At 45.4% G+C, this 16,442-nt stretch overlaps 1 protein-coding gene and 1 long non-coding RNA gene across 4 annotated transcripts in view; one reads left to right on the top strand and one right to left on the bottom strand.

Moving 5' to 3' along the window:
• Window positions 1-1,257, bottom strand: part of LOC310826877 — a 93,890-nt gene extending 92,633 nt beyond the window's left edge. Inside the window, exon 1 of the long non-coding RNA XR_014556058.1 lies at window positions 1,219-1,257. This is a non-coding gene — a long non-coding RNA (uncharacterized lncRNA). The remainder of the gene's footprint in view (window positions 1-1,218) is intronic.
• Window positions 1-16,442, top strand: part of SHC3 (SHC adaptor protein 3) — a 50,203-nt gene that overhangs the window by 22,066 nt on the left and 11,695 nt on the right. For all 3 annotated transcript variants that reach the window (XM_083702035.1, XM_083702036.1, XM_083702034.1), the window contains 6 exons: window positions 1,527-1,597; window positions 2,262-2,325; window positions 4,364-4,483; window positions 9,469-9,522; window positions 12,585-12,636; window positions 15,722-15,848. In XM_083702035.1, coding sequence (XP_083558161.1) covers window positions 1,527-1,597; window positions 2,262-2,325; window positions 4,364-4,483; window positions 9,469-9,522; window positions 12,585-12,636; window positions 15,722-15,848 — 488 coding nt within the window. The remainder of the gene's footprint in view (window positions 1-1,526; window positions 1,598-2,261; window positions 2,326-4,363; window positions 4,484-9,468; window positions 9,523-12,584; window positions 12,637-15,721; window positions 15,849-16,442) is intronic.

Genomic DNA, 16,442 nt, shown 5'->3' with positions numbered 1-16,442 from the left:
TGTAAAACAGTGATTGAATTGCCCCCAAAACCTCAGGCTTTTATATACAGGTGGTACCTCAGGTTACAGACGCTTCAGGTTACAGACGCTTCAGGTTACAGATCCGCTAACCCAGAAATATTATCTCGGGTTAAGAACTTTGCTTCAGGATGAGAACAGAAATCGTGCTCCGGTGGCGCGGCGGCAGCAGGAGGCCCCATTAGCTAAAGTGGTGCTTCAGGTTAAGAACAGTTCCAGGTTAAGTACAGACCTCCGGAACGAATTAAGTACTTAACCCTAGATACCACTGTACATTATTTACACAATGAGTCACATCTGATTGGCTGTTTCTGCTTCCCTCCTGGAGCCTGATTGGTCTTTTCCTCCAGGCCAATCAGTTGTTGCATTCTAGGATCCTACTTGCCTATTGTTCTAGGATCTAGGCTTAGTATAACACACAGTGATCTTGGAGGAGAGAGAAGCTGCGAGGAGGGACGCTGCAGAGGGGTGTTGAGCTCCTCACCTCTGTACCTCCTCTGCTTTAACAATCCAATTCCCAGCTCTCTACTTACTTGAGTTCTTGCTTAACCAGATTTGGGTGAATCTGGGTGACACTCATTATTTATAGTCTGAGCCTAATGCAGGCATAGCGTGTGAAAAGTGTTTAGATCCACTGCATCAACAGCTTTCAGTGGGGCTGGTGTCCACCCTCAGTTACTTTTCATTGAGTATCTGGTGTAAAGTTGGAAATGAACCCTGAAGGAAAGTGGGGAATCCAAGGACTCCTTAGGAACCTAGAACAGCATGGAGTGAGCCAGAGGTTTCTAGCATGTCTTATGCAAACAGCAAAAGAACAGTTCCATTGTCTCACTGGGTTAAAGCTGACCAAAAGTCCAGAGGTAGCAATATTATCAATTTACGATGGGTGGAAGGTTCGCAGGCTATGAAGGACTTGCTCACAAATTTATTGACAGCTGCACAGATTATTATAGCCAGGAAGTGGAAGGGGCAAGCAGAATATAAAATAGAAGAATGGTACAAAGAGGTGTGGGATATAGCTATTAATGATAAATTAACGTGTGCCATTAAGGTAAGATGGGGAATCTGCGTCAATAAAGGGCTGTGATTTTCTTCCCTTCTATTATTGTTGTTGTTGTTAAATTTTAATATTGTTCATTTTGTGTGGACTTTTATACTATAAAGGTAAAGGTACCCCTGACCATTAGGTCCAGTCATGACTGACTCTGGAGTTGCGGCTCTCATCTCACTTTATTGGCCAAGGGATCCGGCATACAGCTTCTGGGTCATACTGTACTTTTATTTGTTTTATCAGTATGAGTGGGGACTCTTGTTTGGTGAAAATGAGACATACAGTATAAGAACATGCATAAATACAGCTACATAAATTCCTATGCCTGCCCCATTCTCCATCTGTTTGTGTGCACTTGTGGGAGGAAATGATTTGTGCTTTTATTTTGCATTTTAAAATGCCTGTTATAAAGCTTTCTCACTTATGCTTATTTACCATTTTCTTCTCCTTCCCGTAGTATTTGGGATGTATAGAGGTCTTGCGTTCCATGAGATCCCTTGACTTCAATACTAGAACACAGATTACAAGGTAATATGAGATGATGTACTGCAAATACTTTCCCACATCTATCTTTTGAACTACCTTGCATAAGTACGTACCATCTGAAGAAGAACAAAAGCAGAAAAGAATATGTGTGTTTCTTTTCCTTATTCACACCTGAATAAAAGCAGAGCATTTCTGTGGGCTGGGCAGGGGGCTGCCTCTTATGGTTCTACCACCTGAGATAACCAGTGGCGTAGCGTGGGGGGGTGCAGGGGGGCCCGGCCGCACTGGGCGCAACATCTGGGGGTTAGGGTTAGGGTGCGCAAATCCATGGGTTAGGGGGCACAAATTACTTGCTTTGCCCCGGGTGCTGACAACCCACGCTATGCCACTGGAGATAACTGCTTCACTCTGCCTCAACTGTGGGTTAGCTCTGAATATGCTAAAACTTCACAATTCCCTAAGAAATTTAGCAAGATTGGTTGCCCTGCTTTTCTTACTTTTAGCATACTCGATACAGCCTATGAGACCATCAAATAGTGTAATATTTCAAATGCAAACTTTGGTTTGCTATGAGCATCGGAGTGCTTTAGTCCATATGCAGACTTTCCAGTAGATCATTACTTGAATGCCATCATGAGAAACCAAACTGTATGCTTCTGGCACCATGAAACCATTTGCTACCCAATGTTCTTTTCTGTCTCTCCAGGGAAGCGATCAGCCTTGTTTGCGATGCTGTGCCGGCAGCCAAAGGAGCCTTTAAAAAAAGAAAGGTATCTGCCTTGTGTCTTTTTGTCAACGTGATCATATTCTCTCATTTGGGGACCAAACGGGATGCAACATTAAGTCCATGTATGCATTTTACACGTACAATTTTTGTCCTTTGAATTACTGTCCTTGAATTACAATTTTTGTCCTTTGAATTTTGTCCTTTGAACTGAGCAGTATTGTGCCCATGGCAAAGGCAGTTAATCCTTTACCTGTGTACCAAAATCACAACACACATGCACATACAAATAGTGACGCTCCTATTGAGGTCAACAGAGATTCTTCCACTGGCACTTTCCTAAATAACGTATTTGAGTGAGATGGTTCGCTGATATCATACATTAACAGTGGGTAGGGGGGAGCCACTGGGGCGACTGCTCTGGGTGCAATTTTTTTTGTGGGAATGTTCAGGGTGGCAGGAGAGGATACATTGTTTATTAATATCCTTCCTAACTTGCACTATCAAGTTCCTTCATGTAGCAGAGTTACATTCCCCTTTCTTACATGCACAGCAGATAGCTTGTAGCAGGCTCGTGTGAGCCTCTTACTATTACAGTGGTACCTCGGGTTACATACGCTTCAGGTTACATACGCTACAGGTTACAGACTCCACTAACCCTGGGACTACAGTGGTGCCCCACAAGACGAATGCCTCGCAAGACGGAAAACCCGCTAGACGAAAGGCTTCACAAAACGAATTTCCTATGGGCTTGCTTCGCAAGACGAAAATGTCTTGCGAGTTCCTGTGGGCTTTTTTCCCTCCCCCCCTTTTCCCCCAAGCCGCTAAGCCGCTTATCAGCTGTTCCGCTAAGTCGCTAAGCCGCTTAACAGCTGATCCGCTAAGCCGCTTATCAGCTGATCCGCTAAGTTGCTAATAGCGCTAATCTGCTAAGCCGCTAATGGGCTTGCTTCGCAAGACGTAAAAACCGCAAGACGAAGAGACTCGTGGAACAGATTCTTTTCGTCTTGCGAGGCACCACTGTATTTCTGGGTTAGCGGAGTCTGTAACCTGAAGTATATGTAACCTGAAGCGTACCACTGTACTTGTCTAACAGCATTTTTCCTGAATGAAATAAAACAACACTTTCCTCCACGCTTGCAAACCCTAAAGGAAGGGCTTGTGGCCCCAAATTGTCCCAACTGTGTGGAGAATCCACACAAACGGTTTATTACTCAACTCTGTGAGTTAGATGGAGTGATTTAAAGTGGCTTTCGTGAGCAGATATAATTTCAAATGTTTCAGCATTTCTATAGTTAATAGATTTTAGTTTTCTGATGTTAAAGAAAAGCTTCTCTTCTGACACTTGTCGTGACTTTGAGGTAATTGGACATCGCTCCACATGTTCATCTCATGCCTCTTGGTTCTCTTTATTTCTTTATTACATTTGTTTAATATGCAATCCATTCTCCCAAGGAGCTCAGAATGGTGGACAGTGGTACCTCAGGTTACAGATGCTTCAGGTTACAGACTCCGCTAACCCAGAAATAGTACCTCAGGTTAAGAACTTTGCTTCAGGATGAGAACAGAAATTGTGTGGCGGCGGCGGCAGCCCTCATTAGCTAAAGTGGTACCTCAGGTTAAGAACAGTTTCAGGTTAAGAACGGACCACCAGAACGAATTAAGGTCTTAACCCGAGGTACCACTGTACATGGTTCCTCACTCCCATTTCACCTCAGAACAGCCCTGTGAGGTAGGGAAGGCCGGGAGATGGTGACTGAAGCAAGGTTATCTAGTAGGGTTTTTAGGGGAATTTGAATCCAGGTCTCCCTGGTATGAGACCAACCACTTTAGATCACTATATTTTCCTTATCTATATGGAAACAACCTGCATTTTTTCTCTCTCCTCGTAGCACTTTCCCTTGCTTGTGAATCAACACACGACTTGTTCCTTACTAACTTCGGATAAAAGCAGCCGCAGAACGTTGATTAAAATGTCACACTCTTGACGAATAAACCCCAGAGGCTCCCCATTTATGCAGTGTGGAGTCAGGTGTCACCAGATGCTCCTAGAGTACTGAGATGTGTGATTTTTGCTTTCACAGCCGCCGAGTAAAGCCCTCTCTAGTATCTTGGGGAAGAGCAACCTTCAGTTCGCAGGAATGAGCATTACTCTGAATATCTCTACCACCAGCTTAAACCTGATGACGCCTGATTCAAGACAGGTCTGTATGCTCTAATTCCTGCTTGCTGCTTTTAATAGTTCCATGGCACTTGTTCCTTGCTATCAAGCCAGATTATTTCTGTGCTTAGTGGTCCTGTACTCATTTGTTATAACTAGCATTTGCTGGTACTTCTCAGTAGCTGAACGCTGGAAGATCCAGGGCAGACAAAAATAAGTACTTTCATCACACAGCACATGTTCAAGTGTGGGATTTGCTCCAAAGAAAGAGAGGGATGACCACCAACTTGGATGACAAACCCATGGAGGATTAGGTTGTCTGTAGCTAGAACCCATTAAGGTAAAAAGGTAAAGGACCCCAGGACGGTTAAGTCCAGTCAAAGGTGACTATGGGGTGTGGCACTCATTTCGCTTCAGGCTGAGGGAGCCGACGTTTGTCCACAAACAGCTTTCCGGGTCATGTGGCCAGCATGACTAAACCGCTTCTGGCGCAATGGGACACCGTGACGGAAACCAGAGCGCACAGAAACGCCATTCACCTTCCCACCACAGCGGTACCTATTTATCTACTTGCACTGGTGTGCTTTTGAACTGCTAGGTTGGCAGGAGCTGGGACAGAGCAACGGGAGCTCACTCTGTCACAGGGATTCGATCTGCCAACCTTCTGATTGGCAAGCCCAAGAGGCTCAGTGGTTTAGGCCACAGTGCCACCTGCTTCCTGAATAAACAAGCACACAATCACTGATAGGTCCACCTGCCATTGTGAGGCTCAAAGCAATGAAGATGATGCCTCCCCAGCTGTTGCCATTGGCTGTGGGTTTCTTGTGATGTCACAAAAGCACTTGGCAACTGAGTGGATAGAAAGGCAGGCCAAGGGGAAAGCCCTTTTCTATTTCCAGCAGGACACACCTGGCAATAGATGTGACATTCAACACTGCCCAGGTTTCTTCCACTTGGAGGAGGCAAACTGGTGAATGGAAGGAGGCAATCCTCTGGCAGTGGGATGCTAGGCAGCGATAATAAGACAAGTTTGCTTGCTTGAAGGCTGCTGGTATCTGTGATTAGAAGCTGGCGGACATCTCATGATGGACCTAACAGTAGCTTCTGGCACAATGGGACACTGTGATGGAAACCAGAGCACACAGAAATGCCATTTACCTTCCTGCCACAGTGGTACCTGTTTATCTACTTGCATTGGTATGCTTCTGTACCGCTAGGTTGGCTGGAACTAGTACAGAGCAATGGGAGCTCACTCTGTCAAGGGGATTTGAACTGCCGACCTTCCAATCGGCACGCCCAAAAGGCTCAGTGGTTTAGACCACAACGCCACCTGCGTCCCTTTACCTACAACCCATTATGGCTGTGTCCTAACCCTGTTGACTTCAGTATGCCTCAAAGCTGCTGCACTCATGTTCTGCTATGGGGCTTTCCATTTGGGTTGCCCCTGAGACAACAGTCAACGATACTATATGATCATTTGGTCTGATCCAGCAAAGCTCTTATGCAATTTTATGCAGCTGTTCTGTTCCAAGCAGATCAGGGTGTGCCTGCCTGAGCGCACCATCAATGTGTATTAGTATAGTGCTGGGTTTCTCAAACTTGGGGTTTTTTTGGACTACAATTCCCATCATCCCTGGCCACTGGTCCTGCTAGCTAGGAAAGATGGGAATTGTAATCCCAAGCTGCAGACCCAAGTTTGGGAAACCCCGGTATCGTGTATTTTCTGGATTTGGATCTTAAAACTTTCAAGACAAGACAAATTGCATTGGAACAGAAGAGTCCAGCTGCAAACATCCTCAAATGTTAACCAGACTAACTCCTCTTTGGGGGCAGGGAGTGTCAGATCATTCTCTTTAAAAAGCCAGCAAAACCATTACCGTTGGGCTCTTATTCTCAAACAGAATTGGGAGAAGGAGGAAAACTAGGGGCATTAATGAAATAGGAGAAGTAGTAGAGCTCTTCTGTGCATGCAGAAGGTCCCAGGTCCAGTCCCTGGCTTCTCCAGGTAGGCCTGGGAATTTTTTCTGCCTGAACCCAGAGGAGGCAATGATGGTAAATGCAGGCCAGGGATGGCCTTTCTACTTGGCCAGCTGAACTTTGTCCAGGCCATGCACTGCACTGGCCCATCTTCAAAGCCCAAATGTTTTGGCCTGGGCGGAACAGGTCCTTGTACTCTTTTTATGCCCCTTGCTTGTCTGGTTGGGGGATGGAGAGCATGCGTAGAAACTCGCCCACTGCACAAAGGTAGAACTTCCATTTTGTCTGCTCTTTGCATTTGCCTCTTTTTCTGCCCCACTCCTACTGTAGACAATAGTGAGTTAGTGTCAGGGACGGGGCAGAGGAGGGATGGCAGAGACCGACTCCCCAGCCTGACCTTCTAGAGAAGAAGAAGGCAGTTCAGAATTACAACAGGGGTTTGAGGGAGATTACAGCTCAGAGGCAGATGAGGGGAAAAGCTGGGGAATAATGGGAGAGGAGGAAGAAGAAGGACCAGAGGGAGCACAGCTGACAGAGTCATTGTCCTTAGAAAGCATTCCAGACCCCCGTCTCCCAAAACCTGGCGAGCCTTGAAAGTAGGAGAGCAGAGAGCTCAAAGGCAGAGGGCACATTTCAGCACCCGTGGCTGTGACGCATGAGAGAGGAAGGGAGTGGAGACTCACTCGGGGGCAACGTCATTATTCTAAGAGGCTGCATTTCTAAGCATCGCTCTGGGAATATTGAATAAAAAGCAGTTGGTAAGAACTTCTCCTTGTTTTATCCATTCCTGGCAACCTGCCATGGGGGTTCGATCCTCTGCTGCCTGACAGCTAGGTGGACCAACGGTCTGGGTAATATAAGACAACTTCCTATTTTCCTACTAAAATGGGACTACAAAGTAAGCAAACGGGTCTCTCTCTCTTTTCCCTAGGATAAAAGTACCATAAAAAAGGGGGTGGGTCTGGGACGCGGGTGGTGCTCTGGGTTAAAACACAGAGCCTAGGACTTGCTGATCAGAAGGTCAGCGGTTCAAATCCCTGTGACAGGGTGAGCTCCTGTTGCTTGGTCCCTGCTCCTGCCAACCTAGCAGTTCGAAAGCATGTCAAAGTGCAAGTAGATAAATAGGTACCACTCTGGCAGGAAGGTAAACAGCGTTTCCGTGCGCTGCTCTGGTTCGCCAGAAGCGGCTTAGTCATGCTGGCCACATGACCTGGAAGCTGTACACTGGCTTCCTCAGCCAATAAAGCAGGTGAGCGCTGCAACCCCAGAGTCGGACACGACTGGACCTAATGGTCAGGGGTCCTTTTACCTTCACCGTTTAGCTCCATGGTAGGGCACATTCTTTGCATGCAAAAGATTTAATTCCCAACCTCTCCAGGTAAGGATGGAAAAGACTCCTGTATAAAGCCCTGGAGAGCAGCTGCCAATTAGTGGCAGAAATTCTAGACCAATGTCTGCACTGCAGAACTCTATGCTATCTATGCTATCTAACATGGTATAAGGCAGCTGTAGGTGTATTTCCTTATCCCTTCTTGCCACCTTCTCCAGCTGTGGTGAAACATATATGCTTCTTCAATTTGGCAGTATTTGTAGGGTATTCTGACTCAAAGGGCACCCAGATGGAAGTTTCAGGTGGGGTTTGGTGGATGCGCATTCATTGCAAACGGCTTCCCACAATCTGCACAAACGGGTGACTCCGTGCTGTGCTTCCACCTGTCCTTGCCTGCCCACTCTGCCTAAGGCAGGATCCGTGGGCTGCAGGATCCGTGGGGCAAGAGTCATACTGTGATGACACCAAAAGCCAGCCCGCCTTGCAAGATTCCAGGACTTTGGGTTTAGCATCTGAGATCCTGGGGTGTTGCCATCTGGGTATGCTGTCACAGAAGGTTTGGAGATGCACGACTTTGCACATTTGCTTTTGATGTTATTGTTTCTGTTTTTAGGCTTTCGAGGACGTTTCAAGCTCATGGTTGCCCCCAAACCAACTCTGGAAACTGTAGTCAAAACAAACAAAAAAATTCTTCCAGTAGCACCTTAGAGACCAACTAAGTTTGTTATAGATCCTGAAGCTGAGGCTCCAATACTTTGGCCACCTCATGAGAAGAGAAGACTCCCTGGAAAAGACCCTGATGTTGGGAAAGACTGAGCGCACAAGGAGAAGGGGACGACAGAGGACGAGATGGTTGGACAGTGTCATAGAAGTACCAGCATGAGTTTGACCAAACTGTGGGAGGCAGTGGAAGACAGGAGTGCCTGGAGTGCTCTGGTCCATGGGGTCGCAAAGAGTCGGACACGACTAAACGACTAAACAACAACAAGTTTGTTATTGGTGTGAGCTTTTGTGTGATTGCACACTTCTTCAGATACACTTCTTCAGATATCTGAAGAAGTGTGCATGCACACAATAGCTCATACCAATAACAAACTTAACTGGTCTCTCAGGTGCTACTAGGGACGCAGGTGGTGCTGTGGGTTAAACCACAGAGCCTAGGACTTGCCGATCAGTAGGTCGGCGGTTCGAATCCCCATGATGGGCTGAGCTCCCGTTGCTCGGTCCCTGTTCTTGCCAACCTAGCAGTTTGAAAGCACGTCAAAGTGCAAGTAGATAAATAGGTACCGTTCCGGCAGGAAGGTGAACGGCATTTCCGTGTGCTGCTCTGGTTCACCAGAAGCGGCTTAGTCATGCTGGCTACATGACCCGGAAGCTGTACACTGGCTCCCATGGCCAATAAAGCCAGATGAGCGCCGCAACCCCAGAGTCAGCCACGACTGGACCTAATGGTCAGGGGTCCCTTTACCTTTAAGGTGCTACTGGAAGGAATTTTTTAATTTGTTTTGACTACAGTAGACTAACACGGCTACCTACCTGTACCAGGAAACTGTAGTTTGCTACAGCTGCATAGAACTGTGTCTCTCTAGGGAGAGGGTAGACTACACTTCCCAGAATTCTTTGGGGGACGCCATGTGCTTTAAACATATGATGCGAATGTGACTCTGGAAAGTCTGACTGCATCTCACGCTCATGCTAATCTTTTCCCGAACCCTTTACAGATTATAGCAAACCATCATATGCAGTCTATTTCCTTTGCATCTGGAGTCGACGTGGTAAGCATTTGATTCATTTATTTAGAATCTTTCTCATTTTGGAACTGATGAAATCATACTGTGGTACTGATGTAAGGGTACTGTGCCGCAACTGATCACTTAACTTGTTCAGGAAATATTGCTAATTAGACCTTTGTCATTAAGTTCTAAGTGAAAGCTCTGGAAATTCAAAACAAGGCATCATCATTCAGTTTAACTCGAACACTCCTGTGATATATGAAGGTACTCTCAGAGGTGTTACAGTAAAGATGAAATGAAGCCAATATGTTGTGAAAATAACTTCATGCTTAAAAAGAAAGAAAAAAGGAAGAACCCCATATTATCAATAGCATAGCGGTCTGAACACTAAATGACTGTATAATGAGCAATTTCTGCTGTGGGCAGAGGTGTGTCTAGCCTCTACATTTATCTTCGGGGGGGGGAGGGCTCTATCTATAACCCAAGTGTCAGCTCCTGAAATGCCACTGCCTACTGAATTTTCGGAACGTGAGTTGCCTAGTGGCAAGCAGTAGAGCAGTATTGACAAGAGATGGGTGGAGGGGAGGCCCAGTTCAAAGGACTGTTGTGACACAGGGCTGAATTTACACATGCATCTCTCACTATGGTGACTCTCAGCTAAATGTGTTTGAAAAGTTTTGCATGACTTGAAAGCAGATGGTATCAAAGTTCCACCCAACTGTGCTGTGCATTCACAATTGGAGGCAGCAATCATTTTGCCCAGACACTGAGGTCCAGCTCCGAGTGCCTTCTGGCAGTTCCCTCGCTGCGAGAAGTGAGGTTACAGGGAACCAGGCAGACGGCCTTCTCGGTAGTGGCGCCCGCCTTGTGGAATGTCTTCCCATCAGATGTCAAGGAAATACACAACTATCTGACTTTTAGAAGACATCTGAAGGCAGCCCTGTTTAGGGAATTTTTAAATGTTTGATGTTTTATTCTGTTTTTAATCTGTTGGGAGCCGCCCAGAGTGGCTGGGAAACCCAGCCTGATGGACGGAGTATATATATACAAACAAACAAACAAACAAACAAACAAACAAACAAACAGTGGTACCTCTGGATGCGAATGGGATCCGTTCCGGAGCCCTGTTTGCATCCTGAAGCGAACGTAACACGCGTCTGTGCGTGCTGCGTTTCGCCGCTTCCGCGCATGTGCGTGACGTCATTTTGAGCGTCTGCACATGCGTGAGCGGTGAAACCCGGAAGTAATGCACTCTGTTGCTTCCAGGTTGCCATGGAGCGCAACCCAAAAATATTCAACAACAACAGCAATCTTTATTACGGTCCATAGACCCAACAAATCGTTACAAAGCAATACACAACTCATACAGCCTACCTCCAGGTTAAACAAGCACTTTGTTCAGAATATAGGGATCATTGGTTCTTGCAACCACCGATAAAAACTTTGCCATATTCATCCCGAAGCTACTTCAACCCGAGATATGACTGTATAATGTTGTTGTTGTTGTCGTTCTGGAAACGACAGAAGGGGAGAGCGCTGTTGTGGGTTTCTCACAGGCATCTGATTGGCCACTGTCAGAACAGGCCGCTGAGCAGGCCGTTGGCCCGATCCACCAGGCTCGCCTTATATTTTTAGCTGTAGTGATCAATCTGTGATTGATCACACAAACATCTTCACTTTTTAATTGTATGACCTTAGCCAGAGTTAGGGAACCCATCACCCACCAGATCAGCTCAACCAACATGGCCAATGGTCAGGAATTATGGGAGTGATACTCCAACAACATTTGCAGGGCCACAGCTCCCCTCCCCCCCGACCCTAGTGATGACTCAAATGTGTGAATTATTGTTGCATTTATGAGCTGTACCCATATTCATTTGTAGTTACCGTATTTTTCGCTCTTTAGGATGCACCGGACCATAGGAGGGGGAGAACACGGGAAAAAATTCTTCCCCTCTCTGCTCAGCACCCCTTCAGCAAAGCGGCAGGAGAAACGGAGCCCCTTCCATTTCTCCTCCTGCTTCGCTGAAGGGGCGCTGTGCAGAGAGGGAAAACTGTGCAGCGCCTCTCCAGCAAAGTGAAGCTGTGCTCCGAAGACTTGCAGATAGTTGCCTGAAGCCCCCGGAGCACAGCGGGAGTTCCCGCTGCGCTCCAGGGGCTTCAGGCGGCTTCAGCAAAAGCAACGCGAAGCCTCTGGAGCACGGGGGGAGCTCTCCCTCTGCGCTTCGGAGGCTTTGCGTTGCTATCGCTGAAGCCAAGGAGCCTGCATTTGCTCCATAGGATACAAACACATTTCCCCTTAATTTTTGGAGGGGAAAAGTGCATCCTATAGAGCGAAAAACACGGTACCTCTCCATTTTCTTCCTCCTCTGCTCCTCCCCACCTTTTATAAACTTATATTGTAAATTGAAATCCATCTCTTGCATATTCTCTTACCACAAACTTCTGGATTTGTGCTTTTTAGCTTAAATACTGAAGACCTACAAACATACCTCAGATTGTGTTGGAGCACAGAAGAAAAAAAAGAATTGCAATGTTCCTCAGCAGGAACATGTGTTATTCTCTCGACTAATATCCCATTGATACAACACTCCTGAAATCCCACTCACAATTTACAAAAGCACTGGGATGGGGGGGGAGGATATTACATTTCCCCACTTATAAAATATTGGCTCATTTCAGATGTAACAACAAAAATGGTTTGTTGCTTTAAGAAAATTGTACCTCCTCAATATACAGCATGCCATTTTAATTGTAATTTGGGTACCTTTCAATAGATACTGGAAAAGATGGCCCAGTTTTTAATGGTATTATAGCCTTTGAATTGATAGTTTTATACCAAGGACACGCTCTATTATTTTGCAGGGTTTTCTGTGCAAGAGGTTCTCTCTGCCTTAATGTATCTACTCTAGAATCTAATCTCTCTATCTGGATGATATTTATAACACACTCATCACCATGGTATCCAAGCACAGGCAACCAGTTGCAAACACTCAGATGAAAAGCAGCGCACCTTTGTTGCAGCATAAAATGAAAACTCGCATGATATTCATGGTAGATGTTTGTCTCCCTGCCCCCCCCATCTCCCCTCCCTCTGCCAACAGGATACAACAGACTATGTCGCCTATGTAGCTAAGGACCCTGTGAATCGCAGAGGTAAAGTACTGCTTAACATTCAATCTCCTCTTCTTTTTGAAAATGTAGGCTGCTCAGATTCTCATTAAGGCACTGTGTTCTGTTGATAATGGCTTCCCTTCCGCTAATGGTATCATGCACCATATTCAAAGTGTATTCTGTTATTTCTTACATTTGCATCCCGCCTCGCCTCCAAAGAGCTCAGTTGCCAAATCAGATGAGATGTCAGAGCTCTGAGATGGGATTTCCTGTTTCTTAAAATTATGGAAAACAGCAGCTCCAGGGTTTGGAGATTGGGGTGGCCAGTCTTTTCCTATAGCTGCCACTTCTCCATATGGAAAACACACACGAGCCTGCCTGCCTTCCTTCCTTCCTTCCTTCCTTCCTTCCTTCCTTCCTTCCTTCCTTCCTTCCTTCCTTTCCTCCCTCCCTCCCTCCCTCCCTCCCTCCCTCCCTCCCTCCCTCCCTCCCTCCTTCCTTCCTTCCTTTCTTTCTTTCTTTCTTTCTTTCTTTCCAACATTTGTTAATTTTCCAATAAAAGACATCCCATTAACATATCAAATCATAATCCAATAAAAAAAACCTAAAATAAAAAGTCAAAATATCTTCCGAATTGTAATTTTTAATTTTACGACTTCCCACAGTCTGAAGCATGTCCAAATTTCAGTCCTGCCTCTCATCACACACGCGCCTTTCCTGGAGCTCCTATTAGTGGGAATGTTCAGGGTGGCAGGAGAGGATATATTGTTTATTAATATCCTTCCTAACTTGTGCTAGCAAGTTCCTTTTCTTAGCAGAGCTATATTCACCTTCTACATTCACAGCAGATAGCTGGTTGCAGGCTCGTGTGAGGCTCTCACTATTGTACGATTCAGTCTGCCTCAGATTGAATTGTACGTTCATGGTAAATTCCCTTGAATCCCTCTTAAAAGAATAAAGACACCACAATCTAATTCAAAGTCAATAAAAGAAGTTTACTTACATCAGTTCACAGTTGGATCCCTGAAGGCAGACTTAGTTACAAATATGTACATGCGGATCTACCCCATATGAGGGAATAATCCCAGTGACTGCAGGCTAGCAGTCCAGCAGTTCACACAATGAAAGGAAGATGGAAGAAAGAGAGTTGCTGCATGACTCGTCCTTTTGTTACCTGGACAGGTTAGGTCACACCCACCTTCTATCACATGCAAAAGGAAGGATGCTCCAGCCAGAAGGAACAGGAAGTTTCAACTGGCTGGACCAAACATTTCCCTGCATGTCCACTCTAGGAAAACAAGGAATGTTGTACTTGACTGCTCCCAGTGGATTACATCCCACACTATTCCCACCAGTTAGAAGAAAACCATGCATAGGCAGGCACAATACTGGAGTAAAGTGTTAACTACCCATGACAGTGGTCCCGATCCAAATGGCCCCTTACACAATTTCTGTTTGCCAAAATGTTAAGACATGGGATGAACACAGATCTCTATAGTCTTGTCTTGGGGAAGGGCTGTAGTTCAGCAGTAGATAATGACCGCTCCCCACATTTATGGGGGCGGGGGGCACAGTTGTGGTCCCCTTGCTTTTCTCCTTCGCCCTGGTAGCTAGAGCACGCTTGCTCTCCTCCTGCTGCTGGGGAATTCCCCTCAGCCAGTGATAGCGAGGGGCGGTTTTCCCACCAAAGAGGGCAATTTCAGTGGGCCAATCGGAGGCCCCACTTGGAGGGTGGTGCCTTGTTAGATGGTTGGCCATTGGCTGTTGCCTTGCCCAGCCTGGCAGTGAGGCTTAAAAGGCTAGCTGCATGTGGCTTCCACAGGGAGTAGAAACCTTCCCACCCACCCCTTTTGAATCAATCCATTTCCATTTCAGAAGGTCCCAAGTTCAGTAGACCATACTGAGATAGCCTGACCAATGGTCCAACTTGGTCAAAGGCAGCTTCCTACAGTATATTCCTATGTCTAGTTTGGTCCTCAAAGTTGCATTTTGAACCTTATGAAGTAGGTCTGGCAGTGAATCAATGACTTGGTCAAAGCCATCTGCTAGGCTGAGTGGGGATTTGATTTGAACCTCAGTTCCTGCATAGAAATTCACCTGAAAGGTTAGGCAGCTGCTCAGTTTGCATCCATAAGGTGCCCCACTAAACTCAGGACATTTATATGGTGCTGCGGACAAAGTTTAACTTAATGAATGTTTCTCAGTTTGAGCAATCTTTGGAGTTGCTAGCTCAGTCACGTCCTCAGAGTTTTTGTGAGACTCTTCTCTTGCAGCTATATTAACTAGAAATGATTAATCAGAAAACGCCAAGGAGGAAGAAAATGATTTGTAGCCTCCTAGATGATGCGGTCTAGTGAAATATGTACAAGTTTGCTATAGAAGGTTATAAACTATTAAGCTGGAAGGTGACTGAGCCATTAGTCTACTTCTCCATGAGGGATGGACAGCTCGGTAGCTGTCTTTTAAATTTTGGAGTGGTCTGGAGTGACCAAAAAGAAAAATAAAACAAAAGAAAAGCCATTTTGGTATCAAAGCAAGAGACCATGGGGACACTCGTTTTTTATTTTATTCTTATGTGTGTGTTTGTGTGTCTTTTAAAAGTTTCTCTTATTTTTTAGAAAAATATAGGGAGGCACATAGAAGATGCCAGTGATATTTTTAAAAGCAAACTTTTGGGACGCCTGGGGTAGTATACAACTCAGAGCACACTTGTTGAAGTTAATAGGCATTACTAACAGGCTCACTAATTTCAGTGGGTCTACTCTGAGTAGGACTGATTTGAATGCAACCTTGTATGTAAGGGGGTGGGAAACATCTGTTTTAAAAATAAGTCCCATATATTAGAACTATGGTTTTGAATTTTACTTCTGCCAAAGTTTTTTTTTTTTAAAAAAAAAATAGCCATAGATTGTTTTAAGTTTATCTTTTTTAAGCAAAGGACAAAGGTGTAAAACTACTTGTATTTAATTTTTTTAAAATATTTAAATATTTTGCTGGAAGCCTGCCAGAGTGGATTATTATTATTATTATTACTACTACTACTACTACTACTACTACTACAGCATTGATTTCTTCAAGCTTCAAGCTTAGACTCTAAAATACTTTTCTTGTTTTCCCGTTCCTTTAGCGTGTCATATCCTGGAGTGCTCTGACGGCCTGGCCCAGGATATTATCAGCAGTATAGGACAAGCATTTGAACTGCGTTTTAAGCAATATTTGCAATGCCCCTCAAAGATCCCTGCTCTTCATGATAGGTGAGCAAGAACAAGAGGAGTTTTGATTTTTGTGTGGAAGTGCTGTTTCTTTCAAGGACTGCTAAAATAAAAGGAGAGTTCATTTGCAAGAGGGAACAACTGGCTGCAAATACTCACAATTGTGACACTTGCCCCATCCAACAGAATAAGGCTTACATCCCTGGAACAGCCTCGCTCAACTTGATGTCTTCCAAATCTTGTTGAATGTGGCCACCAGTCCCAGCCAGCACAGTCCAATGGTCAGAGAATGATGGTTGTTGTTTTTGCCCAAAGCATCTGAGGGGTATCAGGTTGGGGGAGGCTGCTCTGGTAGCTAACTTGGGTGCCAGCCTCAAACCCTTGCTCTTTGTAACAGAGAAAGCAATAACAGTGTCCTTTCACCTGCCCATTGTGAACTTCCGATCATACCTGCTGAACTGAAGCTCGGTTAAGCAAAACCTCCCTTTGAATTTTCCGCACATCTGCTATGATCTGATTCAGCAGGTAATATTGGAGTTTTGAAAGGCACAAACACATGACAACAAGAAAAGCTCGACCAAAATACAGGTCAAGAAAAAGTGTGGAAGACCCCTTACTCCCAGTCTTGGATTGCAC

The sequence above is a fragment of the Podarcis gaigeae genome (genome assembly GCF_964106915.1).
Source record: "Podarcis gaigeae genome assembly, chromosome: 11".
NCBI classification, from domain to species: domain Eukaryota; kingdom Metazoa; phylum Chordata; class Lepidosauria; order Squamata; family Lacertidae; genus Podarcis; species Podarcis gaigeae.
Note: the sequence above shows the minus strand (reverse complement) of the source record. Positions and strands in the feature narration are given on the sequence as shown.